The sequence below is a fragment of the Quercus lobata genome, chromosome 10, assembly GCF_001633185.2.
Source record: "Quercus lobata isolate SW786 chromosome 10, ValleyOak3.0 Primary Assembly, whole genome shotgun sequence".
Lineage (NCBI taxonomy): Eukaryota > Viridiplantae > Streptophyta > Magnoliopsida > Fagales > Fagaceae > Quercus > Quercus lobata.
The window spans coordinates 13423974-13449054 of record NC_044913.1 but is presented as its reverse complement, the minus strand read 5'-3'; the positions used below and the strand labels follow the sequence as shown (position 1 = coordinate 13449054).

At 36.2% G+C, this 25081-nt stretch overlaps 1 protein-coding gene across 2 annotated transcripts; it reads left to right on the top strand.

Moving 5' to 3' along the window:
* Positions 1-4344: 4344 nt before the first annotated feature.
* LOC115963260 (nucleobase-ascorbate transporter 6) lies at positions 4345-12640 on the top strand. Of its 2 annotated transcripts, none has more exons than XM_031082203.1 (15): positions 4345-4487; positions 4880-5118; positions 6109-6206; positions 6317-6496; positions 6849-6949; positions 7318-7393; positions 7474-7533; positions 7688-7872; positions 9929-10025; positions 10415-10501; positions 11366-11424; positions 11521-11612; positions 11730-11807; positions 11900-12060; positions 12175-12640. In XM_031082203.1, exons 2-15 carry the CDS (start codon positions 4992-4994, stop codon positions 12388-12390), a joined length of 1617 nt encoding a protein of 538 aa, XP_030938063.1. In that variant the 5' UTR covers positions 4345-4487; positions 4880-4991; the 3' UTR covers positions 12391-12640. The 2 variants fall into 2 exon arrangements, with proteins under 2 accessions (XP_030938063.1, XP_030938062.1); XM_031082202.1 differs by having other exon boundaries at positions 4679-5118.
* Positions 12641-25081: the final 12441 nt, after the last annotated feature.

The following is a 25081-nucleotide window of genomic DNA, read 5'->3' as shown; positions in this document are numbered from 1 at the left end:
CCTTTTACAACCAATTACAAGAGGGAATTGAACTCCAATTTTTTGGGTATATTCTAGTAAATTTTTAGTTATATACAATAATGAGCCAATTTTAACTCTTTTTTGTAACTAACGCGAATGAAACTCTCCATTCCAAAATACCTAGTACTTTACTATACAATTGAAAAATAAACAGACGTGACTGAGTTTTTTTATTGTTTCGTTTGTACGTGTATGTTATGCATTTTACCAACTACATTAATGGCATTGTAATTTAAACTATAAATTAAGACATGACTTGTGGAGTGGGGAACAAATTGCTACTTTATAATACAACCAAATCTTAGCGAAATCATAATTCTCCCTCTTTTAAGATAAGGGTGGGGCACTCAAATTATTATACTTTTGGGTAACTCCCAAAGAACAAAAAAGAGTTCGTTAAAGGTGTTTTACTTATCATGATATTTAGACTTGCAAAATATCAAGTTGATATGAAACTAAAAACTATGCCAATCGATTGGTCCAAAAAAAAAAAAAAAAAACCTATGCCATTGGGCTTGTTTGGCAATATTATTCTAGTAACGTTATTTAAGTATTGTAGAAATACGTGTTGTATTGTTTAAACAATGAAAACTGTTGTCCAAACAACATGACCAAACACCCCCTAGTATTTAAAGATGTAATGTTATTATAATTGCATACGCATAAATATACTAAAAGATTGAGATTAAGCACTTAATAACCACAGAATTTGAAGGAAATATATTAATTCAACAACCTTACGAATATGAGAAGGAGATATAATTTCAGGATATAAAGTTTTGTTTGGTAGGAGGATGAATAAACGAGAGGAAAGAAAAGATTAGGAATGATGAAAGAGATGGTACTGAAATTTGGAATGCCATGCATTCTTTCAAACCCCTCACCACAATTTTCTTTAAGTACCAAGCTTGCACTTCAGTTCTCTCAATGTGAAAAGTTATGAGCATGGGAACATAACACCTTAAACTAGTTTTGATCAAGATTTCATTCTCTATATTTGTAAAATTGTAGGATTTGTCATAACCTGACAATGGTGGTTTGACCCAGTTTGACCAAGATCAAGCTTATAATCCAATAGTTCTATAAAGCAAAATTTGCTAAGTTTTTGAGAAGTTTTCCCCGTGATCTTGTGACATCTTGTTTGATTCAACTTCCATGAACAGTGGATTTAAAGCTTCTTTTGTGCTCTTTAAGACGGAGACAAAGTGCTTCGAACTGATAGTTAGATTTATAATTAAAATTCAGTTAAAGTTGGTCAAACTTGGTCAATTATGGAATTTAGCAATTAGCAATATGAATGATAGAATATATAATGTTTATGAATTTTCAACAAAAAATTGACACATTTGGACCTTAATCAAAGTTAGTGAAACTTAATTGAGATTTTTATTTTTAGGATTTGGCCAGCAATTTCACATTGGGGTTTGTTGCTTAATACAATCAAGACAAATGGAGTCAGAGTGGAAGTGATAATAGGTGCCCAATCTTTGTATAATGTCTCGTTGAAATAAGTGATGTTAGATAAAGACTGAATTACATTTTTCTTTTTTTTTTTTGAAAACGCCGCCACAAATATGCGGCTATAAACCTGTTTTTTGGTAGTGTTTATAGATCATGTTTCTAACATAAACCTTTAATTGAGCCTATATTTGAAAATTTACATCTGGTCTCAATTCCTTTTGGTTTAATTGGTGCAGAAAGATCATCCAAGCTTGAAAAAGGGAATGAGGGATAGTAAAATTGGGAGGAAATTCAGAAATAGTAGCTTGAATAACATCATCTTGATCTCGTCAAGAGCTTGTCCAAGCCATTCCTTTAAAAGTAATTTTGATCCTTCCCTTCTATACCCTCATTTTTTCTACATCCTCTTTTAAAAATAGACATTAGAAATCCTTGTTCTATTTTATTTAGGGAAAAATCTCTCATGCGCTAGGTGCATGAGACCTGCCTCTCACAAGCAAGTGGGCCTACGCTGCCACAAATACGCAACTATAAACCTTTTTTTTTGTAGTGTTTACCGATCATGTTTCTAACATAAACCTTGAATTGAGCTTATATTTGAAAATTTTCATTTGGTCTGGATTCCTTTTGGTTTAATTGGTACAGAAGGGTCATCCAAGCTTGAAAAAGGGAACTAGGGATAGTAAAATTGGGAGGAAATTTAAAAATAGTGGCTTGCATGACATCATGATGATCTCATCAAGAGCTCACCCAAGCCATTCCTTTAAAAGCAATTATTGATCCTTCCCTTCTACACCCTCATTTTTTCTACATCCTCTTTTAAAAATAGACATTGGCAGTCTTTGTTCTATTTTCTTTAGGGAAAAATCTCTCATATGCTTGTGTAAGACCCACCTGCCTGTCAGAGGTTGGTCTCATGCACCTAACACATGAGATACCAGCTCTTTCTTTAGAAAAACCATAATATTTTTAGATTTGTTTTAAAAATAGGCATTCTCTTCTCAAAAGTCCTCTTTTTTTTTTTTGTTTGTTGTTGTTGTTGGAAAAATCATAGATGTCAGTTTTTAGCCTCCTGTCCAAACGAACCCTTGAAGGTTCATAAAAATTGTTATGCACATATATATGTTTATTAAATTTTTAATCTAAACACCCCTTAACAAACTGTTTTATGTTTTCTTAATTTTAAAATTGAAGTTAGTTTTTTAAAACACAAACCAATATCTTATGAGAACAGCTTGTGAAAAAATTATTGTATGAGAACTGTTTGTGAAGCAACTCTCATATAATATGTGAATTCTACAAATATGTGGAACCTACAAAATGCGAGAGAGACGCTTCATTAGGTGGCCTCGTAAGATACTTTATCAAATCCAAATTTTTTTTTTTTTTTAAAGGGTAAATAAAACTTAGGTTTGTTTTAAGTGAGGTACATTACGTTTTCCAAATAAATTAAAACATAAAATTGCATTGAATTGGAAGTAACCTAATATATTATTTCACATAGATAATTATACCTAAATTTTAACATTTGTTTTTGTTGTTGTTGCAAATTGAAGTTAGGGTGATATATTCTTAAAAGGTGTGTTATTATTCCCTCAAAGACCATTTAATATATACTCAAACATACCCTAGTTATTACTCATTCAACAACCCAAGGTGGGATCTTTAGCTATAGGGCAATTCTTTTAATAAGGGTTTATTTTATAGTTTTACATTCTCTATTAGTTGCAAAACAAGCTCAATGATAGGAATTGTTGAATGTTGAATGAAAGCTATATATATATATATATATATATATTCATATATGGGTGCCAGTTGTATCCGGAACGGCCGGTCAAGGCAACACAACTCAAGCCCATTGATTGGGCGACTTGCTGTACAAGCGTTATGAGGCTCCTGTCGGCTGTCCTTTTATTCATCACCATTGCGTTGCTTTGGCCTTTGGGTGCCCCAATATATATTCCCTTTGATACTAGGCTACACGTGATCATCATCTACATAATTCCCTAAATGCCCATGCCTTCAATTATTTTATGTTGTTATTATGTTTTAGTATCTAAGGGTTTTAATGTCATTTTTGTGAAAATAACGTGTAGTTTTTGTCAAAACTAGGTGCATTCTTAGCCGGAAAAGTTGGTAATCGGGAAGTGATATTGCTAAGGCAAGCTTTTTATAGGATTACACCGCTATCGGTTTGTTTTGGCATTAATATATATATATATTTTAAATTATCTCATTTTGTTATATTTAATAATTAGTAGTGACTTTAAAATGAGTTGAAAAAATTAAATCTTAACTTTTTATTATTATTTAGTTTTGTGTACAATAAAGTTTTTTTAAATAAAAAAAAGTTAAGAAATGATTTTTCTTTATATCACTAAATATAGGAAAAGTACGAAAAAAAATTATCCATAGTTAAAAATTAACCTCCAAGCAAGGTGGTTTTAGAATTTTCCCTTGCACCCATAATTTCTTGCCTTGGTAACAAACAAATGGTAAAAAAAGAAAAGCATACAAATATTATCAGTATCCATAGTTAAAAATTAACCTCCAAGCAAGGTGGTTTTAGAATTTTCACTTGCACCCATAATTTCTTGCCTTGGTAACAAACAAATATGGTAAAAAAAGAAAAGCATACAAATATTATCATCATTCATGGAAAAGGAATGAGAAATGTTTGTTATGGAGTTATGGAGTGACTTCACGTATTTAGAGAGAGAAAAAGAGAGACTTTAATAAAGCTCACTTGGTTTATAATTGCACTCACTTTCCTTTTAAATATATCATTCAATATACATCTTCATTTCTTCACCTATTCACTCATATACCCCCACACACAATTTTTTTAAGCTATACTTTTTTTCTTCTTTTTCAAATAATCATTCCCCACTTTTTATTGAAACATTTTTTTAGTTGTAGGGTACATACCTTTACATAATTCAGATTGATTGACTTCAAAGGCCTTTTCCCACTTGATCTTTGCTTCAGAAAGAGTGTTAACAAAGGTACCTTTTTTCACTGGACCCTTTTTTTCATCCACATCACTCACATAGTCACATAGCTATTTTCTTTGCTAGACTATGATTAAAAATTATAACTACTACTATTATTTTTCATTTTTTCACACTACATCCAAGCCCTGTAGCTACACTATCATTTTCCCACTTTTTTTAATTTGTTCTTTTCTTTGTAACAGTTCTCCTCTAACCTTCTGTTATATTAAGTGGGTTTCCATGTGGTTGGTTCAATCTCTTGGGTCCTCATATTATTGAGTGTAAAGCTTTTGTTTTTTCCTCTACTCAATGCTCATTCTATAGTGGGTTTCTTAGGTATTTAAGATCTGGGTTGTGCTTATATTTGTGTTTTCATACACCTTTTTTTTTTTTACTTCTTGTAGTGTAAGTGGGTGTTGAAGTTTTTGTTTCCTAGTGAGTTTTAGAGAGAGAAAGTTGTAGAAAGAAAGAGAAAGAAAGCGAGAGAGAGAGAGAGAGAGAGAGAGAGAGAGATCAATGGCTGGAGGAGGAGGTGATGGTGGTGGTGGAGGAGGAGGAGGAAAATCTTCTGAGCCAGCGCCACACCCACCAAAGGATCAGCTACCCAACATTGCTTACTGCATTACAAGCCCACCGCCATGGCGTGAGTAACAGTATCTCTTTCTCATTCACTAAAAGTTTGTGTTTTTTTTTTTTTTGCTTCTGAGTACTGACTTTATGGCTTGGATTCTGAAGTATTTTTCATTTTTGGAAAGTATAAAGTGTTGCTAAATTATTCATGGTTGGTGGATCTTGTAGACATAGTTTCTCACTCTGATTCTTCTGAATCTATATGGTATATCTTTAAGGTAGGTTTTTAGTATTACAAGTTAGCTTGATTTGGATACTTTTTCTCTGCTTTTAACCGTTCAAATTTCAAAGTAGCTTTTTTCTGAAGTCTCTCTCTTTTTTCTGTGGCAGATACCCCTTTTTCCAGAAAGTAAAGTGGAGAATTTGTTTTTTTTTTTTTAAACTGAAATAAACCTCACTTGTCCACTGGGAAATTCTAGTTTTTCTTTAAATAAAGAAAAAAAGAAAAGACCAACTGCTTTTTTCACTAAACTTATTATGACTTTTCTTTTGGTGGAAAATTTTTAGTTTTTTGTTTCTGCTGATTGAGTCTCCTACTTAAAATTTTTTTTTGGGCCTGTTGATGCTATGTATTAGTATTGTTTCAGAAACTTGGGATTTGGTTTTCAGTCACTAGATTCCATGTTATATGTTGCAACCACTTTATTTCCTTTTTTTTTGTTAGTTGATTTCCCTTTATAGAAAATTTTCTATACAGTACTTTTCTTTTTTGGGTTTTTTTTTTTTTTTTTTTTTTTTTTTTCATTCCTTCCTGGTTCTTTAGAATACACACTATACGGCTAGTCTCAACTCAAGAATGTCTCTTTCTGACTATTTGGGGATGGCTACCCAAATATTTACTAGCAATTTTGATGTAATTAGAAGAATTTCAAGTCAAACATATTGTCATAGTTCAGAGTACTGTTTCTTATCTTCAAATTACTTCAGTACCTTTCGTTTCAAATTTCGCCATTGCTTTCATTAGTAAATCATTAAAACAATGTGTTTATGGGAAATAATGCAGCCGAGGCCATCCTTCTTGGGTTTCAACACTATCTTGTGATGCTTGGCACGTCAGTTCTCATCCCCACTGCTCTGGTTCCCCAAATGGGAGGTGGAAATGTAAGCTTCCGAGGAAAAAAATTGCAAAAAAAAGAAAAGAAATAAAAATCTGTTTATTTTTAAGGTGTCTCCAATAATTCTGACTTAAATCACATGTACTGTTGTAATAGAAGGAGAAGGCCGAGGTGATCCAGACCCTTCTTTTTGTTGCTGGTTTGAACACATTGCTGCAGACATTGTTTGGGAGTCGACTGCCTGCTGTCATTGGAGGGTCATATACCTTTGTCCCTGCCACAATTTCAATTATCCTTGCTGGTCGATTCAGTGATGGCACTGGTGACCCTGTGGAGGTTTTGTGATCTCAAACCCATCCTCATATTAGTTGTTGCTATTTGTATAAGTTGGCGAATTGCTTGTTAATATGGTGTACATAAGTATTGTTGAGCATGGGATATTACAAACTAGTGTCCAGCATGGGATATTGCTGGCAATGTGTCTTTAGTTTCCCCTAATTTGAGCGAGCATACAATCAAACCAAAACACTAAATGTCACACTTTTGGAAAAAACAAAGATATCCATTTGAAAAAAATAACAAGAAAATTGACTATCAGTCTATAATTCTTTCAAAATTCACATTAATTTTGCTGATGTTTGCTCCAGCTTGGTTGTAACCATGTCACGATGTCTTGATGCCTATACAGAAATTTAAGAGGACAATGCGGGCAATCCAGGGTTCTCTTATTGTTGCTTCAACTCTTCAGATTGTGTTAGGATTCAGTGGCCTTTGGCGCAACGTTACAAGGTTAGTACAAAACCAACACAAAATTATATCAAATTGCAAAAGTCTTGGGCAACTTTGGACTTTTCCCCATTTTATAGAATTAACTAGATTCTATTTGCTTGGGCCATATAGGAAAGCATCCTGTAAAATGCCTCTTGACTTATATGTCATTTTTCATGGATTAATTTTGGTTGGTTCATATTAATTTCAATTTAGTTACTCTTAATCAACTTGATTTCTGAAATAGCAATTATTGTCACTAGCTTCATACTGACATATCTCCGCATTTACTCCAAAATAGTCTCATCAAACAGAAATAATTGAATACTCTGTTTGGGACTTTTTCTCATTACAATTTGATGAATAATTTTCTAATTTCCATTCTTCAGGTTTCTAAGTCCACTTTCTGCTGTACCTTTGGTAGCATTAGTTGGATTTGGGCTTTACGAGTTAGGTTTTCCTGGGGTAAGCCTTCTTTTTCTGCAATGTGCACACACTAGATCATTTGTTACTTTTGGATGTTAACTTTTGCCTTGAATGTCTAGGTTGCCAAATGCGTGGAGATTGGGCTGCCAGAGCTTGTTCTTTTAATTTTTATCTCACAGGTAATGGTCTTTAATGTGTTACACCCATTTTTTATGGTATTGAATTTATTGATGTGTTATAATCTCTTGCCTTATGTGAATTTTATCTCTGAAACCTTACAGAGCATTGATTATTGTTAAGCTGAGGTTATTATTGTTGATGCTTTTTGTGCAGTATTTGCCCCATGTGATACATTTAGGAAGACATCTCTTTGACCGTTTTGCAGTCATTTTCTCAGTTGTGATTGTTTGGATCTATGCTCACCTACTTACTGTAGGCGGGGCATATAATGGTGCATCACCAAAAACACAAAATACCTGTCGTACTGATCGTGCTGGACTTATAGATGGTGCTCCATGGTAAGGATGGGTTGTTTCATCAAAGAAACTAGTTTAGAAACCTATGCATATGCACGGGCACAATAAAAAATAAAAAACAAAACACACACACACATCATACATATCACAATTTGAATTATTTTTAGTTAGACAAACAAATGGCATTGAAAAGCAAAACCTTTCAAACTTTCTCTTCTTCTAATTTTAGATATAGAATTAGTTTTATAATTGGGATTTTGATGGTTAATTTATATTAAACTCCTTGTCTTTTGCATTGAGTTAACTCATTGGGCACAAAAATTTTAAAAATTAGATGTGACACATGCAAAATTAGATTCCAATTGAAAATCTAATTGGATTTTCTCTCAGCTTTGGTTATATATATATGACTGCTCCTTTCAAGTTGAAAGTTTCAACATTTCTTCTATAATGACTATAAATTTGATTATTGAGGCACAGGATACAAGGCCTTGATATGTAGCTCTATATGATCATTTTGTTTATTGTTAATCCTTTTTTTAAAAACTTTCTTATTCATTAGATAAAGTTCGCGCTAAAATCTCTTTCAATTGGATTGTGTGGTTTGATTGCTATTTTAGTTACTATATTGGAGCTCAAATTTACCTGTAGGGAATGTGTTTGGGTAATTTATGATTATTTTGCAAGTGAATTATGCTATTTACAGTCATTTAGTTTCCCTTTGACAAACTTTGGTTAGCCATATTTACATGTAGCACGCAGATTTGGCATGCCTACATTTTCATGGACTATTTAGAGATATTACCTTTTCTTTTCTTTTCTTTTTTTCCCCTTTTTTTTGGTGGTTGGGGGGATTGGTGGTATTTGAGATTTCACACAGATTGTTAGGATTTAGAGTTGTCAAATCCTGTATGACAATGTATGTGTCAAAAATGGTTGTAAAACATGTATGTTCAAGTTAGGTTGAGTCAAGTGTTGAAGAGCTGCTTTAAGTTTTGCACAACTGGAAATTTTGCTTGAGTGAAACAGTAAGTCAGGCAGAGAGTTCATGTGATTATTGCTTGATGATTGCTTGAGCGAGATCTCAGGACACTGAATACTAATTCTACTCGGAGCAGATTTTTGCTGGTCTTTAACCTTCATATAAATCCATCATGATGCATGACTTTTTGAACCCCAAGAAGGCTGCCATACCAAGGCAAACCCTGAGTGCCTTCCCTTGAGTTTCAAATCAAAGAGATCCTTTGTTTGTTGTTGCTCATTGAACCTGAACCTAATTGAAACTGCCAAGATTCTTACCTTGTGTTAGTGTGTGCACTGACTTCCCGGAGTTCCAGCTTGGAACAGGTGTGTCATTCATTGTGGAGATCATATAGAAACAGTCTAAGGTTCTGGAATCATTATGGTGAAGTGTATGGGTTGTTTACTTGGTTACATAGGGTCTAGCTACAAAGGTTTTGTAAGTCACCCTTGTAAAGTTCTTCAAAAGTTTTCCACTTTGTCACCAAATTATTGTGTTCTTTGTGTTTTTATTTTTATTTTATTATTATTATTATTATTATTATTATTTTAAACTGTTTTCTGAATCAAGGTGATGCATATTTGTTAGCCTTTTATTGAGAGCTTGATACCGTGTTGATTGATCTTGAATCTAAGCGTTATTCAAGTTTGATGGTTAGAACAGGTAGAGGTAAAAGCTGATTTTTCACAGATGATTTGTTCAAAATAGTTGCAAAGACATTCATTTTTTTTGCATCTTGAACTGTGATATATTTATTATTTTCTTCAAAGGTACTTGGAAAAAATTTCATCTTTATGTTTCCATAAATCATTAATTGATAAAGGATTCATACAGCTGAGCCCAGTTTAGGTGGTATGCCCTTTTATTTTTCATTGAGTTATCATCTTAAACCCTTATTACATTGTATACATGTTATTGAATGGAGCCATGATCTGGGATATAAAAGTGGTACTATTGTGATTATAGTTTGATTAAATGCTGCATTATCATGTTTACTTTGGTAAAAACATACATTAGTATGTGTTTGATAGTTGACATGAGTGGGAAAGAATTGATTATTGGAATTTGGGTTTGCAGGATAAGAGTTCCATATCCCTTTCAATGGGGAACTCCTTCATTTGATGCTGGTGAAGCCTTTGCAATGATGATGACTTCTTTTGTTGCTCTTGTAGAGGTCTGCTTTCTTTCTTCCTTTTGAAATGCTTCAAATTAAGTACCAAAATCCATTACATCACTGCCGTTGTTGTTGACATAATTTATTCTGCAGTTCTAAATTATTTTGTACTCTTGCAGTTATTCTTATGCCTTTCATTTGAAGTCCATTAATGAGTTGATAGACTAAAATACTCCTCATCAGTAGAACTCCATTTCATCTTGAGATTATATGATTATCATACTTTTTCATGAGTGGACAATTTAACCTTCAATTAGGCATTATGATGTTCTTGTCTTCAGAGTCAATTTTTGTTTCAGACTTCAGTACCCTGTTATTTTGACTATGTTAATACCATTTGATTTCTTGGAGTTTTCTCATTTCTTGTATCTGTCCAATGATTTGAGCAGTCCACTGGTGCTTTCTATGCGGTCGCAAGGTATGCAAGTGCAACTCCATTGCCACCTTCCATTCTCAGCCGTGGAGTTGGCTGGCAGGTAATTAGGAAGGATTGTGATTTGTCCCCTCATATATAAGTAATGTGGCAAACTTGTCAATGTAAAATTGAGGTTCTAGTTGTTTTTTCATCATTGATCATGTGGATAATTTCCAGCTTAATTTTTCTTCTTGTATGCATGGATTTATCAATATACTAATGCAATGAAACAAATAAAAGAAAATGATTTTAATTGTGCCCTTGATCATGTGTAGCCTGTTATTGCTTCTATACACTGCTACAAATCTCTCTCTCTCTCTCTCTCCCCTACCCCCCCCCCCCCCAAAAAAAAAAGGGAAAAAAGAGTGCATACTGCAAATCTCTCTCTCCTACACAGGCATGTGCATGAAAGGAACCAGAAAGTAAGAAATGTTAATAAATAATAACCATTCTTAAGAACAAGAGAAGAAACAGAAAATTCTACTATACATGTATGTAATTGACATTAATGTATCCAAATATTAATGCTTCCCCTTCATATCCTATATGTTCTTACCAATGTTTAAACCTCAGCCTGTCCATGTTTACTGAGTGCACTATCTTATCTACATAATCTGATTAAACAATTCTTTTAGTGAAGAAAATATCTGGATAAAAGATATAAAGATAAGCACTCAATAAAATGGTTGTACTTGATATCATAAGAAATGTATGGACCCAAAATTTAGAGAATTATCATATTTACTCTAATCCATCTCTGGGTTGTTGCTGAAGACTCTAATTAATTGTGGGATTTGGTGACTATTTTTCAGAATAATACCCATATAGGTAAAAATTTGTGTTCAATATCATTATGCAAGTTTCTTGAAGATCTATTTCTTGTGAAAATTGGATTCTTATTGTAGTTAATTGTTTTTGCTGACAGGGAGTTGGCATTCTGTTATCTGGGTTATTTGGAACTGTGAATGGATCCTCTGTATCTGTGTAAGTCTTAATAATAGGGAACACCTATCCTGTTTTGAGTATTCTATTCCAATTAAGTGAAAAACAGATTTGAGGACTCTACTTGCTTTTTTGCAGAGAGAATGCTGGTCTCTTGGCCTTGACTCGTGTTGGCAGTCGAAGGGTAGTGCAAATATCAGCTGGATTTATGATTTTCTTTTCCATTCTTGGTAAGAAGTTGTTGCGTGAGATGTTTTGAAATGCATGATAATTGAATAATTAGTGTTACTTGGCCTTTCTCTGCAAGCATTTTGTTCCTTTTATCAGAACTTTTCATCATTGTACAGGAAAATTTGGAGCCGTCTTCGCTTCAATCCCAGCACCAATTGTTGCTGCCCTGTACTGTCTTTTCTTTGCTTATGTGGGTAGGTGTCCATGATTTAACAGGTTAACAAGCAGGTAGGTTGACATCTGAATCATTTTTATCATTCGTAATTATTCTTATATTGCATTGCAGGTTCTGTTGGTCTTAGTTTTCTTCAGTTCTGCAACCTAAACAGCTTCAGAACAAAGTTCATCTTAGGCTTTTCTATCTTCGTGGGCTTGTCAGTGCCACAGTACTTCAACGAGTATACAGCAATCAAGGGTTATGGTCCTGTCCATACAGGAGCAAGATGGGTATGGATGACATATGTGAACCCTGAATGTGTCTTGCTTTAGTAAACTTATCTTAAAATCATGTCATGGTTGGTTTCGATTCCACTAACTAAAACATCACTCTTTTCTTGGCAGTTCAACGATATCGTAAACGTCCCTTTTTCATCAGAACCTTTCGTTGCTGGCTTGGTGGCATATTTCCTGGACAACACACTGCATCGAGATGCTAATATCAGGAAAGACAGAGGTAAACATTGGTGGGACAAGTTCCGGTCTTTCAAGGGTGACACAAGGAGTGAAGAATTTTATTCTCTGCCCTTCAATCTAAACAAGTATTTCCCATCTGTCTGATATTATAAGGTTCTCTATAAGATATTGCTCTGTTGAAGGTTCAAAGGCTCTTTGCAGGATCATTTTATAAATCATTGTTGTCTCTATTACTTGTGAATCTTATTACAGGCTACATCAGTATAAGATTATCTCTTCCTTTATAGAATGCCTTAGAACATTTATTTAATTGTTTTCTTTGTTGTAAATCCAATGGCAGAACTGGATTTAAATTTTAAACTACTAATGAAGCAGTTTTATGTCTCTTCATTCTTTTTGCCGGGTTCTGATTCTCATTTTATAATTGTCCGTCCGTGTTACTTCAACACAAATGCTTGAATATTATTATTATTACTTTTGCTCAACTGCAAATTATGATTTTGAATGCTATTTTAACTGCTGGATTTTTTAGCTTGTGGAGATTGTCCATGCCTCCTTGATCTGTATTTATATCACAATGCACTTGTACAATGAACTTAAAATCAGCTTAATCTATGAGTTCTAGTTAGTTTAGCTCAACTGTTAAAGACTTAAAGGTCTATTGTTGTTGAATAAGAGATTTAGGGTTTGATCCCCATTTACACCAAAAACCAAATGGTGGTTTTGGCTTGATGATAAAAAGCAAGTATTATGGAATGGATGCTATAGACTAAAATTCTAATGTATCTATTAAAAAACCAGTTTAATCTAATTGTACGCATAAAATGGTAAAAAAGAAGGCCATGGTTATTAAAAAAAAAAAAAAAAATTTCCTTGCTAATAGACGGGTAAGAATTTCTAGTCAACTCATTTTAGTAGTTGAAAAACAAGATGGAGTCCTGGGCCTGGCAGCTTCATTTCTGATTTTCACAGTAAACTAGCTAGGGAGTCCCAATTTACATGGGCTTTGTTGTGAGTCACCTCTAATTAATCAGGTGACAGGGCACCCTACAATTTGATATGAGTGGTGATACTGATAGGGCATCCACCTGTCGTTGCCATTTAAAGTCCAATTTGACCCAATGACTAGATCAAATACCATGTATGGAGCCAGGGGACTTTAATGTGCCATAAATAACCCAGGTGAGGGGAACCATATGAAAGCAATATGCTTAAAGGGTTAATCTAAATGATTGCAAGAACATGGAAACCAATTATGATTCCAGTTATTATGCTATTATGGATGGCAAAATGTCTCTATCTTGCCTTGATCTACCAATACTACAACACCTTGTGTGGGTTCAACTTTTACTGTCTTATTTAAAACTCTATTGTCGTCCCTCTTCCTTTTGTCTTATTTAGTTTACTTGCATCAACGCTAGTGCCACCTTATTAGGGATGTCAAAATAGCTTTACTCTATTTGGCTTCAACTTGTCCTGGTCCTATTTCGTACAGGTTTTTCCCATCTTAAATAAGGGTTGTAACAGGAATAAGGTATCCATGATCTGGATTTACTCTGGCATGTTTATCAGAGATTATAAGCTCCTAATGGCATAGATGTAAATGGGGTTGAGGACTTTGGCTCCGACATGATGGAATTACAAGGCTTCATTATTTTGTAACTCAAGATTTCTAGATTAGGTTCAAGTTCAACAAGTTGTTATTGACTATTGAGTGTACAATCTACAAGAGTGGACCACCCTATATTGACAAATTCTTTATCTTGATAATTGTCTTATAATGACAAATTCTTCTACCTATTTTTTTGGCATTTATAGAAAAGATCATATTCAATTTGATTCAAAAAATATAGACCATAAACATATAGAAAGGGTAAGTTTTAGGTATAGATGTATAGTATATTAGATGCCTCAATTAAATTCAAATTCAAATTATATATTGATCAATGAAGCACAAACATTATTATCTTTTCCAAGGATAATTTAATTTAATACAACCATGTGTTTGACAGTTTAAGGTGGTAGGTTAATTTAAGAGTATTGTAAAACTAATCATTTCATCATCTTATTGTATTCGATTATATTCGAAATCATACTCTTTGTTACCTCCTTAATAACATGTCTTTTTTTAACTATTTCGATTAATGTTATTTTAGGTCTTTCTCTATCTTTGTTTGTTTTCTTGACTTATATGAATTTACTTTCTCTCTCTCTCTATCATTAGTGCATAATGCATTAATTTCTCTCCTCTACACATGACTAAACATTTTCAAATTGACTCTCCCTTATTTTTTCATCAATATGTTTCGCATCTATTGTTAAGCGAATTTTCTCATTTTGAAATTCAAATTCTATTTTCCTTGTATATTCACTTTTCCAATAGTTTAGAGAGAGAGAGAGAGAGAGAGAGAGTACAATTAACCTTTTTAAATTGATGTTGTCCTATTTGGTCCTATTTGAAATAAAACTGTGCCTCAATTTGAACCCGAAAGGCCTAAACTAACAAAACATTTTATTATAATAACAATTATAATTATTAAAATTTCATCTATGTTTCTTCCTCCGATGAACTAGGAACAAATATATATTGTGGGGCCCAACAATTCGTGGACTAGGCCCATTTGCCCTTAGAGAGTCCGAAGGCCCAATCCGAGGAGAGCTGTGGCCCAAGCTCTACAACGCAGAGCACAAAAGAATTTTGGGAGGCAGCCGAGGACAGTGTAGTCCTCGGCAGATCCATAGTCCCACCAGAACAAAGGGTGAAACTGGTATAGGGACGAATTCGTAAGGAGATCCAAGATACCTTGGGGAGGTTATCCTTACTACCCCTCCAGATAAGACCCAGCGCCTGACAGAGCCGCACTCTGCAGCTTTATCAAACCATCCCCAACAATTCCGGGATTGGACTGATGGGACAAATGTCAGTGTTTGTAAAGATTGACCCTACACGTGGACGAAGGATAACGAATGCAGACGAGTATAAAAGAAGAAAGTAAGTAAATCGAAAGGGGATCCCATTCCACCTCCAAAAAAGAAATATCACGTGGGGGGAGAACATCTCAACAACACCGGACTTCACAGAAGAAAGTCCGTCGTTGGATAATCGGGGTAAGACCTCAATGGTCCTCGGATCTACTCCGAGGAGTCCCATCCCATAGGGTGTGACGTCTAAGGGCTTAAATGTTCAAGCCCAATCCCTTTTTTCTACCTGAATTCCTCTAAAGCCAGGATCATACATCGCCCCGTGACCAGCGGCTAGCTTTTCAAGCCCACTCTCTACAAATCATATTGTGAGGGATCTTTCGTACGCGAGCCCAACATCCTTATTGGGCCGCCAGAGAATTGTGTCCTTACAATTGGCGCCGTCTGTGGGAAAGCTTGCGCGTTGGCGCAGGTGGCGGTGGAATCAACTCATTGGCAAGCAGAAATTTCAGGGATCTCCTCCGTCTCCGGCGACATATAGTTGTCGCTCCGACGAAAGCTTCTGCTAGGGGCTACGCCTCGCAGTACTAAGGGCGCGGGCATCTCTAGGGGCTCCCAGCCTCGAGTCAACTTTCCCCGCCCTGGTGTAGGGGCTTATGGTCGAAAAAAAAAATAAATCAAGCAAAAAAAAAAAGAAAATCTTATAAGTTTTGGACAGAACCAAGGCCTTGCATGGTCCACGGACTCAAGCCTATGGGGAAACCAAGTACATAAAAAGATCATAAGTTTTGGACAGAACCAAGGCCTTGCATGGTCCTCGGACTCAAGCCTATGGGGAAACCAAGTACATAAAAAGATCATAAGTTTTGGACAGAACCAAGGCCTTGCATGGTCCACGGACTCAAAACCTATGGGAAACCAAGTACATAAAAAGATCATAAGTTTTGGACAGAACCAAGGCCTTGCATGGTCCTCGGACTCAAGCCTATGGGAAACCAAGTACATAAAAAGATCATAAGTTTTGGACAGAACCAAGGCCTTGCATGGTCCACGGACTCAAGCCTATGGGGAAACCAAGTACATAAAAGATCATAAGTTTTGGACAGAACTAAGGCCTTGCATGGTCCTCAGACTCAAGCCTATGGGGAAACCAAGTACATAAAAGATCATAAGTTTTGGACAGAACCAAGGCCTTGCATGGTCCTCGGACTCAAGCCTATGGGGAAACCAAGTACATAAAAGATCTCATAAGTTTTGGACAGAACCAAGGCCTTGCATGGTCCTCGGACTCAAGCCTATGGGGAAACCAAGTACATAAAAGATCATAAGTTTTGGACAGAACCAAGGCCTTGCATGGTCCTCGGACTCAAGCCTATGGGGAAACCAAGTACATAAAAGATCATAAGTTTTGGACAGAACCAAGGCCTTGCATGGTCCTCGGACTCAAGCCTATGGGGAAACCAAGTACATAAAAAGATCATAAGTTTTGGACAGAACCAAGGCCTTACATGGTCCTCGGACTCAAGCCTATGGGGAAACCAAGTACATAAAAAGATCATAAGTTTTGGACAGAACCAAGGCTTGCATGGTCCACGGACTCAAGCCTATGGGGAAACCAAGTACATAAAAAGATCATAAGTTTTGGACAGAACCAAGGCCTTGCATGGTCCACGGACTCAAGCCTATGGGGAAACCAAGTACATAAAAAGATCATAAGTTTTGGACAGAACCAAGGCCTTGCATGGTCCTCGGAAGTACTATGGCACGTAAACCTCAAGATCCATCCGAAGAGAACTTCTCGTTAACGGTTGGGTCAATCCCTTAATTGCACGGGTTCCCCGGTCTACCCTCGGATCCCCCGTACCAAAGGGAATGATGCGCTACGGTATAGCATATTACCCGAAAGCACAAAGTCCTTCGCTACTCGACTATCATCTCAGACGAATTGTTTAGAGTTTATCATTCTCGGGAATTAGTCTAGCGTGCATCGCGCGGCACTCAACAGCTATCTCGGTTAGTTCCATGAATTTAATCTATTGAAGATTACCATTGTTATACTTGATAATATTTGCGAGTTTAAACTAATAAGGGTTTGTGCTAAAGTGTTCTTCTGCCCAGAATACTGTTAAGGGCAGGCTTAGACTTAATATTCAGACCCAAAGTGGTCGTTGCAAAAAAAAAAAAGTATGTATAAAGAAACAAACGCATCTTTTATTAAGACAAAAGAACAGTACAGTGTACAATAAAAGCTGAAACAAGCTTACGTTAGAGTTAACTGCGTAAGCAAAAGAAAAGTACAAAAGAGTGAGGATGATGCCGAGGAGATATCTCAGAGGAAAGGTTGGCTACTGTTCCAAGATGTCGTCTAAGGAAACTATTCCTCGACGCTTCTACATGCCCTATAACTCAGGCAGCCAAAGAACCTGACCTCAGGCTAACACCATCTACAGAAAAGATGCAGGGAGCCAGAAGTTGGGAAGCCCCCGCAGAAATTTGCCTGCTACAAGGCAGACGGCGCTGATGGCGGAAATTCCTTCTTCGGACATACCAAAAATCTGGCATGACCAGAACCTGCTTCGGATTTTGACTAAAAGAGGGAGAAACATCCTTTCCCCTCTCTCGAACTGAAATATTCTCTTGAGTCTACGCCTCCTTGACCCGTACCTCACTATCTGGAGTCTCAGGAGGACACGGCGCTTTCGTGGCGGAGAGAGCTCCTTTGCCCCAATCCTCGCCTCAAACATGATGTACTAAGAGAGGAGACTGAAGAATTCGTGCGAAGGTAAAGCAACTTTCTCTCCTATTTATTTAAAAGATGAGGTGATGGCATTGAATTCACGCAGCGTCCCAAGGAACGCTACAGACAAAATGTCTCCGGCTCGATTTCCAATGCCGTCTGCAACCCTGAGATTAAAGGAGCCTCGTGAAGGCGCACCTCGAATACTGGGACGCCAAAAAGTACCGCGTGACCAAAGACTACGGAAATGCCTCTAAATCTGTGGGCCCAATAAATTCGCGGCCCAGGCCCGTTCTGCAGGGAAGCCCACGGACTATGGCCCACACCAAGGAATAACCATTGCCGAGGACAACTACCTGCTCGGCAGACTATGAGACACCTGAAGAAAGAGCATAAAGTTTTGGACAGAACCAAGGCCATGTATGGTCCTCGGACTCAAGCCTATGGGGAAACCAAGTACAAAAAATTATTATTATTACAAATTTTGGACAGAACCAAGACCTTGTATGGTCCTCGAACTCAAGCCTATGGGGAAACCAAGTACAAAAAATTATTATTATTACAAGTTTTGGACAGAACCAAGGCCTTGTATGGTCCTCGGACTCAAGCCTATGGGGAAACCAAGTACAAAAAATTATTTATTACAAGTTTTGGACAGAACTAAGGCCTTGCATGGTCCTCGGGCCCAAGCCAAGGGGGTAAGTATTACTTTTTATTGGTCTGCCTTATTATGCCGAGCACTTCCATTAAAGTTATGGCAACATCTTTTTATTATTAAGTATTTTGGTCTTAGTCGTCATTGATTTAGATGCTATATGATTGTTCCGAGCGGCGCTTACAAATTTATAAAAACAAAGAGACAGAACATGCAAAGTGAAATAGAAACAAGTTTTATTAATATGAAAAATTATTACAATGTACAAAAAGAGGCTTCAACAAGCCTATACAAAAGAGGGGCTGCCGAAGCAGTACTAACATCCACAGTACAGATAAGCAAACGGTCGAGCGCCTTTTAAACTTGTCTTCAAAGTCTCTCCAATCCCTGCCTCACTGTTGCTCATACTAAGAGAAGAACTCACTTCAAAAAAAAAAAAAAGAGAACGAAGAAGAAGGAAATAGTAAGGAAGAAATCAATGAAGAAGATGGAGGACATGAGTAAGGAAGGAGGAGAAGAAGAGAGAAGAGATAAAAAGAAAGAAAAGGAGCAAAAGAGGGAGAAGCAGAAGCACTTAGCCCCTGCCTCAGCCCTGACTCCTAACACGCGGGTGCCATATTAGGTACGCTCGCGAGGAGCCGGGTGGTGCTGGTCTTGGTTGTTCTCGACTCAGTCACGCCGAGAAGTCGACATGACGAGCCCCTGCTTCGGATTTTGGCTAAAAGAGAGGCGAGACAGATCTTAAGTCTGCGCCACCCTTGCCCTGACCGAGCCATTTCAAGTTTTGTCAGAATATGGTGTTTTGAGGAGGAGCGTGTTTCCTTCATCATTCGTTATGGAGGGCGTATGCAGATATGATATATAACAAACGGGCTAAGTGGACGCTAAAGGGGGATACGGATTTCAGATTTCAGAAGGAAGGAGAGGAGTCTGTACGAAAGTCACTGCCACCTGCTTGCCTTCTTATAGGAAGGGCAAAACGGATGGAATTAAATGCGTTCAGAGTTTCCAAAAGGATCTGAAGAGAAAAGAGGCGCCCGTTCCGTTTCCCCACCTTATCAGATGAGCCGCCGGACATAAATGTGCCTCGTAAAGGGAATTCATTTAAGGGCGCGTCTGGGACATCCAAGCGGCAGGAGTAGATCACGAGCGGATTAAACGGAATCCCTTGAAAACCGGCTGACTTCCTGGGAAACCGCTCACATAAATGCGGGGTCAAACTAAATGGGCCATATTGAGGGCCCGGGTTTGCCAAAACCCTCCTTTCCAACCCGGAAGTCAGACAGAAGGGTTTTGAGGGGCTATTGTGGGGCCCAACAATTCGTGGACTAGGCCCATTTGCCTTTAGAGAGTCCGAAGGCCCAATCCGAGGAGAGCTGTGACCCAAGCTCTACAACGCAGAGCACAAAAGAATTTTGGTAGGCAGCCGAGGACAGTGTAGTCCTCGGCAGATCCATAGTCCCACCAGAACAAAGGGGTGAAACTGGTATAGGGACGAATTCGTAAGGAGATCCAAGATACCTTGGGGAGGTTATCCTTACTACCCCTCCAGATAAGACCCAGCGCTTGACAGAGCCGCACTCTGCAGTTTTATCAAACCATCCCCAACAATTCCGGGATTGGACTGATGGGACAAATGTCAGTGTTTGTAAAGACTGACCCTACACGTGGACGAAGGATAACGAATGCAGACGAGTATAAAAGAAGAAAGTAAGTAAATCGAAAGGGGATCCCATTCCACCTCGAAAAAAGAAATATCACGTGGGGGGAGAACATCTCAACAACACCGGACTTCACAGAAGAAAGTCCGTCGTTGGATAACCGGGGTAAGGCCTCAATGGTCCTCGGATCTACTCCGAGGAGTCCCATCCCATAGGGTGCGACGTCTAAGGGCTTAAATGTTCAAGCCCAATCCCTTTTTTCTACCTGAATTCCTCTAAAACCAGGATCGGACATCGCCCCGTGACCAGCGGCTAGCTTTTCAAGCCCACTCTCTACAAATCATATTGTGAGGGATCTTTCGTACGCGAGCCCAACATCCTTATTGGGCCACCAGAGAATTGTGTCCTTACATATATATATATATAAATATATATATATTTTTATTATAATAACAATTATAATTATTAAAATTTCACGTGTTTCTTCCTCCGATGAACTAGCTAGGCACAAATATATATATATATATATATATATATATAAAAGTGATGACATCTCGCTAGCTTCTTGGCTCATGTCATGTGTTTTAGGTACATAAGTTGAAATGAACAACAATCATATCCTTAGTCTTACAATAATCCCAAAAATCCTCTCCATGCTGTTTGGTGAGGAAGTTCTGATCACAATGTTAAATGGCAAAGTAATGACAAGGGGTCCTACAAATGTTGCACCCACCCAACTCAATTCAATTCATGAGTCATGACAAGGAGAAGGAGCTCAATGCTACCCACTAGTTTAATACTCAAATCAAACACAAATAATTCGTGGACTTTGGATATAAAATATATGGTTCTGCAGATTCTGTACGAAAGAAGTTAAGATCTCTCTTGAAATATTTAATGGTTATAGACTTAAACTCCACCTCCTTATGCAACATTTTGAGCAAGAAAAAAAGTGCACTATTTAAGGTTGGAACTTGGAAGCCTTAATACCTAAGATTTCACAACTTTCATATCAAGAAATGCTTTCTGGGATTTTGTCTAATCAAACTTGGGTACAATTAGTGGCAAAAGTTTTTCCTTTTGTAAATTGTTATTAATGTTCTAATTAAAGTTTCACTACTAGGATTTTCGTGGTTTCACTGAAACTTCTGTTGGGGCTTTGTGAAAGCCATAGTCCATAGACTCTTATATTTTATGTTACTAGCCTAGGTTAGCATTGCCACACAAAATAAAAAATTATCAAAAGGTTCCCGAGGAATAGATTATGAGATTGAAAGATCTACAGGAGTCAAAAGTTTGCATGTTCTTAAATAATTACTGTTGTGTTCTCTTTCCGTTGAAGCAAAGATCATGTCTCTATTTCCCAGGTAGATATTGAAGCTCCCAATGCTTTCTGGATATGGTTGCCTCCAACTCTTGCTTTATGCTTGTTAACCCAATTTAAAAGAATTCTTGTAGCAAAGAGGGGAAAGTCTTGTAGTTATAAACAGGTGTTTCAAGATATGGAAAAGTGCATTTTAGCATGTGGTTGGATTGATTTCACATGGAGCATGGATGTGCTAGTTATTCTTTTCTTAATTACACGAGGTCCTTTTAGTTCAGAAGATAAAGTAAAAAAATGCAGGAGTATCAAAATATTAATACTATATACTAAAAAAAAAGTAAAAAGGGAAAAGATTAGAAGATGAGATATCATATTATTTTAATTTTAGGTATGGTTGCTCTATTCAAGATGAAATTCTCAAATTAAGGGTTGAAACTTCATTGATGTATGCAATATTATGAACATTTTGTAAAAAATTGACAACTTTTTTCGTACTCGTTGAGTTAGCTAGTTTTCCCTAGTTATCATCTTAGCTCATTATTATTATCATTTTTTAACTTACTACTAACAATCTGCTGCATCAACAGGTTTCAAAATTTGTTGTGTCTCTAAACTCTCTTCTTTTACATGTCACTGTGCATGAACATCGAGAAAATTAGCCATATAATCATTTTTATCAATATTTCTGAGGCTACCATTTATTTTCTCATTGTCCTCTGTAGATGCAACTACCTGAAAAGGCTAATTTGAGAGATCAAATTTCAAATTAAACTTAAGAAAACACATTAACATAAAAAAGAAAAATACTAATTATACAGTAGTAATTAACCAAAGGGCAATAAATAAAAAGAGGAAGGATATGTATGAGAAATTTATGTGTATTCTTTGTAATTCATTTTTTTTTTCCTAGTACAACATTACATCTTAATTTTTTGTAATCAAACTGTGGTTTTACCCAGAAAAAAAGTTGGATCAAATTAATTTTCAGTCACCAAGATATCCATAGACCTTGCCAAAACACAGCTTTCAAAGACAAAAGGCCTGACAGGATGGTGGCTCCACCACTTGATCTGTATCAATTAATTTGTTCTCAGTTTGAACGACCCGGCATGGAACCTTATTATGGTCCCCACATTGAACACTGATATAGCTCAAGGCATGGAGCCATGGAGGAATCATTTTGGGGGGTGTATACTATTTCTTCCCAGGGGACAAAATTTCTATCTAAATCAGTTGAAGGAACAATGACTTGGCTGTTTAAATGATTATTTAGGTTTACCTTTAATTTACATGATTTAGTTTGTAGTCAATTCAACTTGTTTGAATTACTTAATGAATATGAAATATATGTGGATAGTCATATAATTAACAGGTAATGATTTGAGGAACATACTCTAAAATCTAAATTAATATGGAAGAAAACTTGTCCATTGACTGTGTATTCAAAGCTTACTCTAAATAATAAAAGACTAAAAGTTTAGTAATTTAATGGTATTGTCTAATATGGAGGACCAAAATTTGAATTCCCCATCCCCCACTTATTGTAATGAAAAAAAAAATCCCTCTGAATCATAAGTCAGGAAATTTGTTTAGGAATAATATGATCAACATGACCTCCAATAAGTCAAGAGCTTAAAGTTCACTTGGTTGACATTTTGTGATGTTCTCCAACGAAAATATTTAGAGTTCAAATCCTCTCCCCTTTTAACCATTGATGTGTGTGTGTATATATACACACATCAATAAAATTAAATTTCCTTTCCAAACATATAATCTATTTTTTGCAAAATTAATTCTTAAAACGACGTTTTTTAGAAATTAACTTTGAGATTAAGGTGGTTGTGCCGATTCATGTTAATTCTATTATCACCCACTCACTTCTCCTATATATTTTTTAAGCAATAACCCCAAAAAATCTTCTTCCATAATGAAATCACTAATTTCAAATTTTTATTTTTATTTTTGTTACCTAGAGATAGAATAAATTATGATTCAAATGATATCCCCAGTGATAATAACATTATTTGTGATATTCCATATCTGTGATTTGTACCCTAACTCTCTCTCCCCATGAAAAATATTAACAGAAATCCTATTTAGTAATTCGAAATGTCTTAAAACCTAGTATAAATTTGTCTACATAAAAACATAAAAAATGAAAGGCAGGATTGTTTAGGGATGGCAATGAATCAAGACAAGGTCAGACCATGGTTGACTTGTTCTTGCCCAATCCCCTCTTTAGGACAAAGAAAACACGTGCATGGTGAAATGGGTCAAGGTAGGTCGAGGTCGAGGAAGGTTTGAGACATTTTTCCATCCTTAATGAGATGACTTTGATATTAATGAGATAGAAATAAGGAGAAATGGAGGGCCAGTTGTGAGAGGCCTAAAAAAATACTACTCTTGATTTATAATTCAATTGTTACAATAATGAAACTTAAAAGAACCCAAAAAAATTACTCTAGATTTATAATCCAATAGTTACAATAACAGGGAGAAAAGTATTTGAATTCTAAATTTCTTCCTTAAAATCACAAAAAAGAAAAAAGAAAAAAAGTGGAGTAAAACAAATCTCTTGGTTAAATATTATGGAAAATTTGGAACAGAGGTTGAGTTCTCTCTTCCCCCTCCATCTCCGGGTTATATTTTATGTCAGGAGTGTCATAAGTTATGACTCAAGTCAGATTTTCATATTTTCACCCCAAAAGAAAAAACTTGAGTTCGAATTTTTTGTAGTTTAAAAACAAAAGAACACAACAAGAATCTTTTATAATAGATGACAGGAAAAAACCACACACAAAAGTTTGATACATTTCTTTCAGAATAGAACCTTTGGATTTGTCATCAAGACAAACACTTCAAATTACAAGAAGAGGAACCCACTTTGCAGCCTTGTTCAGTTGTTCCCAAATCCCTTTTTTCCTTCTGGCAATTTGGTGTTTGTTTGCTTTTACTTGGTTCAAGTGGAAGAAAGAACCTTAGCAAAATGGGGATCCCTCTTTTTTGTAGGAGTTTTTGGAATATAATTTCAACACAAATGTTAGAGACACATAAAAATGTACAATTTTATGTCATAACTCTTTACACTCGTCATGTAGCGAGTCGTGAGTGGTCGAAGTGTGTTCTCACATAGCCCACCATTACACCTATACCACTCACAACTCATTACGTGACTACTTATGACACAAAATTATACATCATTATGTGTTCATTTTGGCTAGGCATGTTGTAACGGACAAAGAAGAAAGCTGGAAGTAACTCAAAAAGAAAGAGAAAAAAAAGTGTCCCAAAAACTCTCTCACACACATCACGCGACACACACTCATTACGTGTCGAGTGAAAGTGTGTGAGAAATGAGAATAATATGAGGGACCCATAGTGAAAAAAGTCTATTTATTTTCACGTTTTGTTTCAGTGTCATTGACAGTGAAGTCTCTCTCTCGGTTGTCACTACAACACAAAATTTCACGCTTATGGTCCCGCTCTGTTTGGTAAGCAATACAAAACGTATTTTTTTTCCTCTCCCACTTGTCTTT

Excerpts from the sequence above, each read along its gene's own strand:
- LOC115963260 (XM_031082203.1), top strand. The coding sequence starts at position 4,992 with ATGGCTGGAGGAGGAGGTGATGGTGGTGGTGGAGGAGGAGGAGGAAAA. Across the intron at positions 6,497-6,848 it reads GCACTGGTGACCCTGTGGAG|AAATTTAAGAGGACAATGCG; the intron begins GTTTTGTGATCT and ends ATGCCTATACAG. Across the intron at positions 7,873-9,928 it reads CTTATAGATGGTGCTCCATG|GATAAGAGTTCCATATCCCT; the intron begins GTAAGGATGGGT and ends TTGGGTTTGCAG.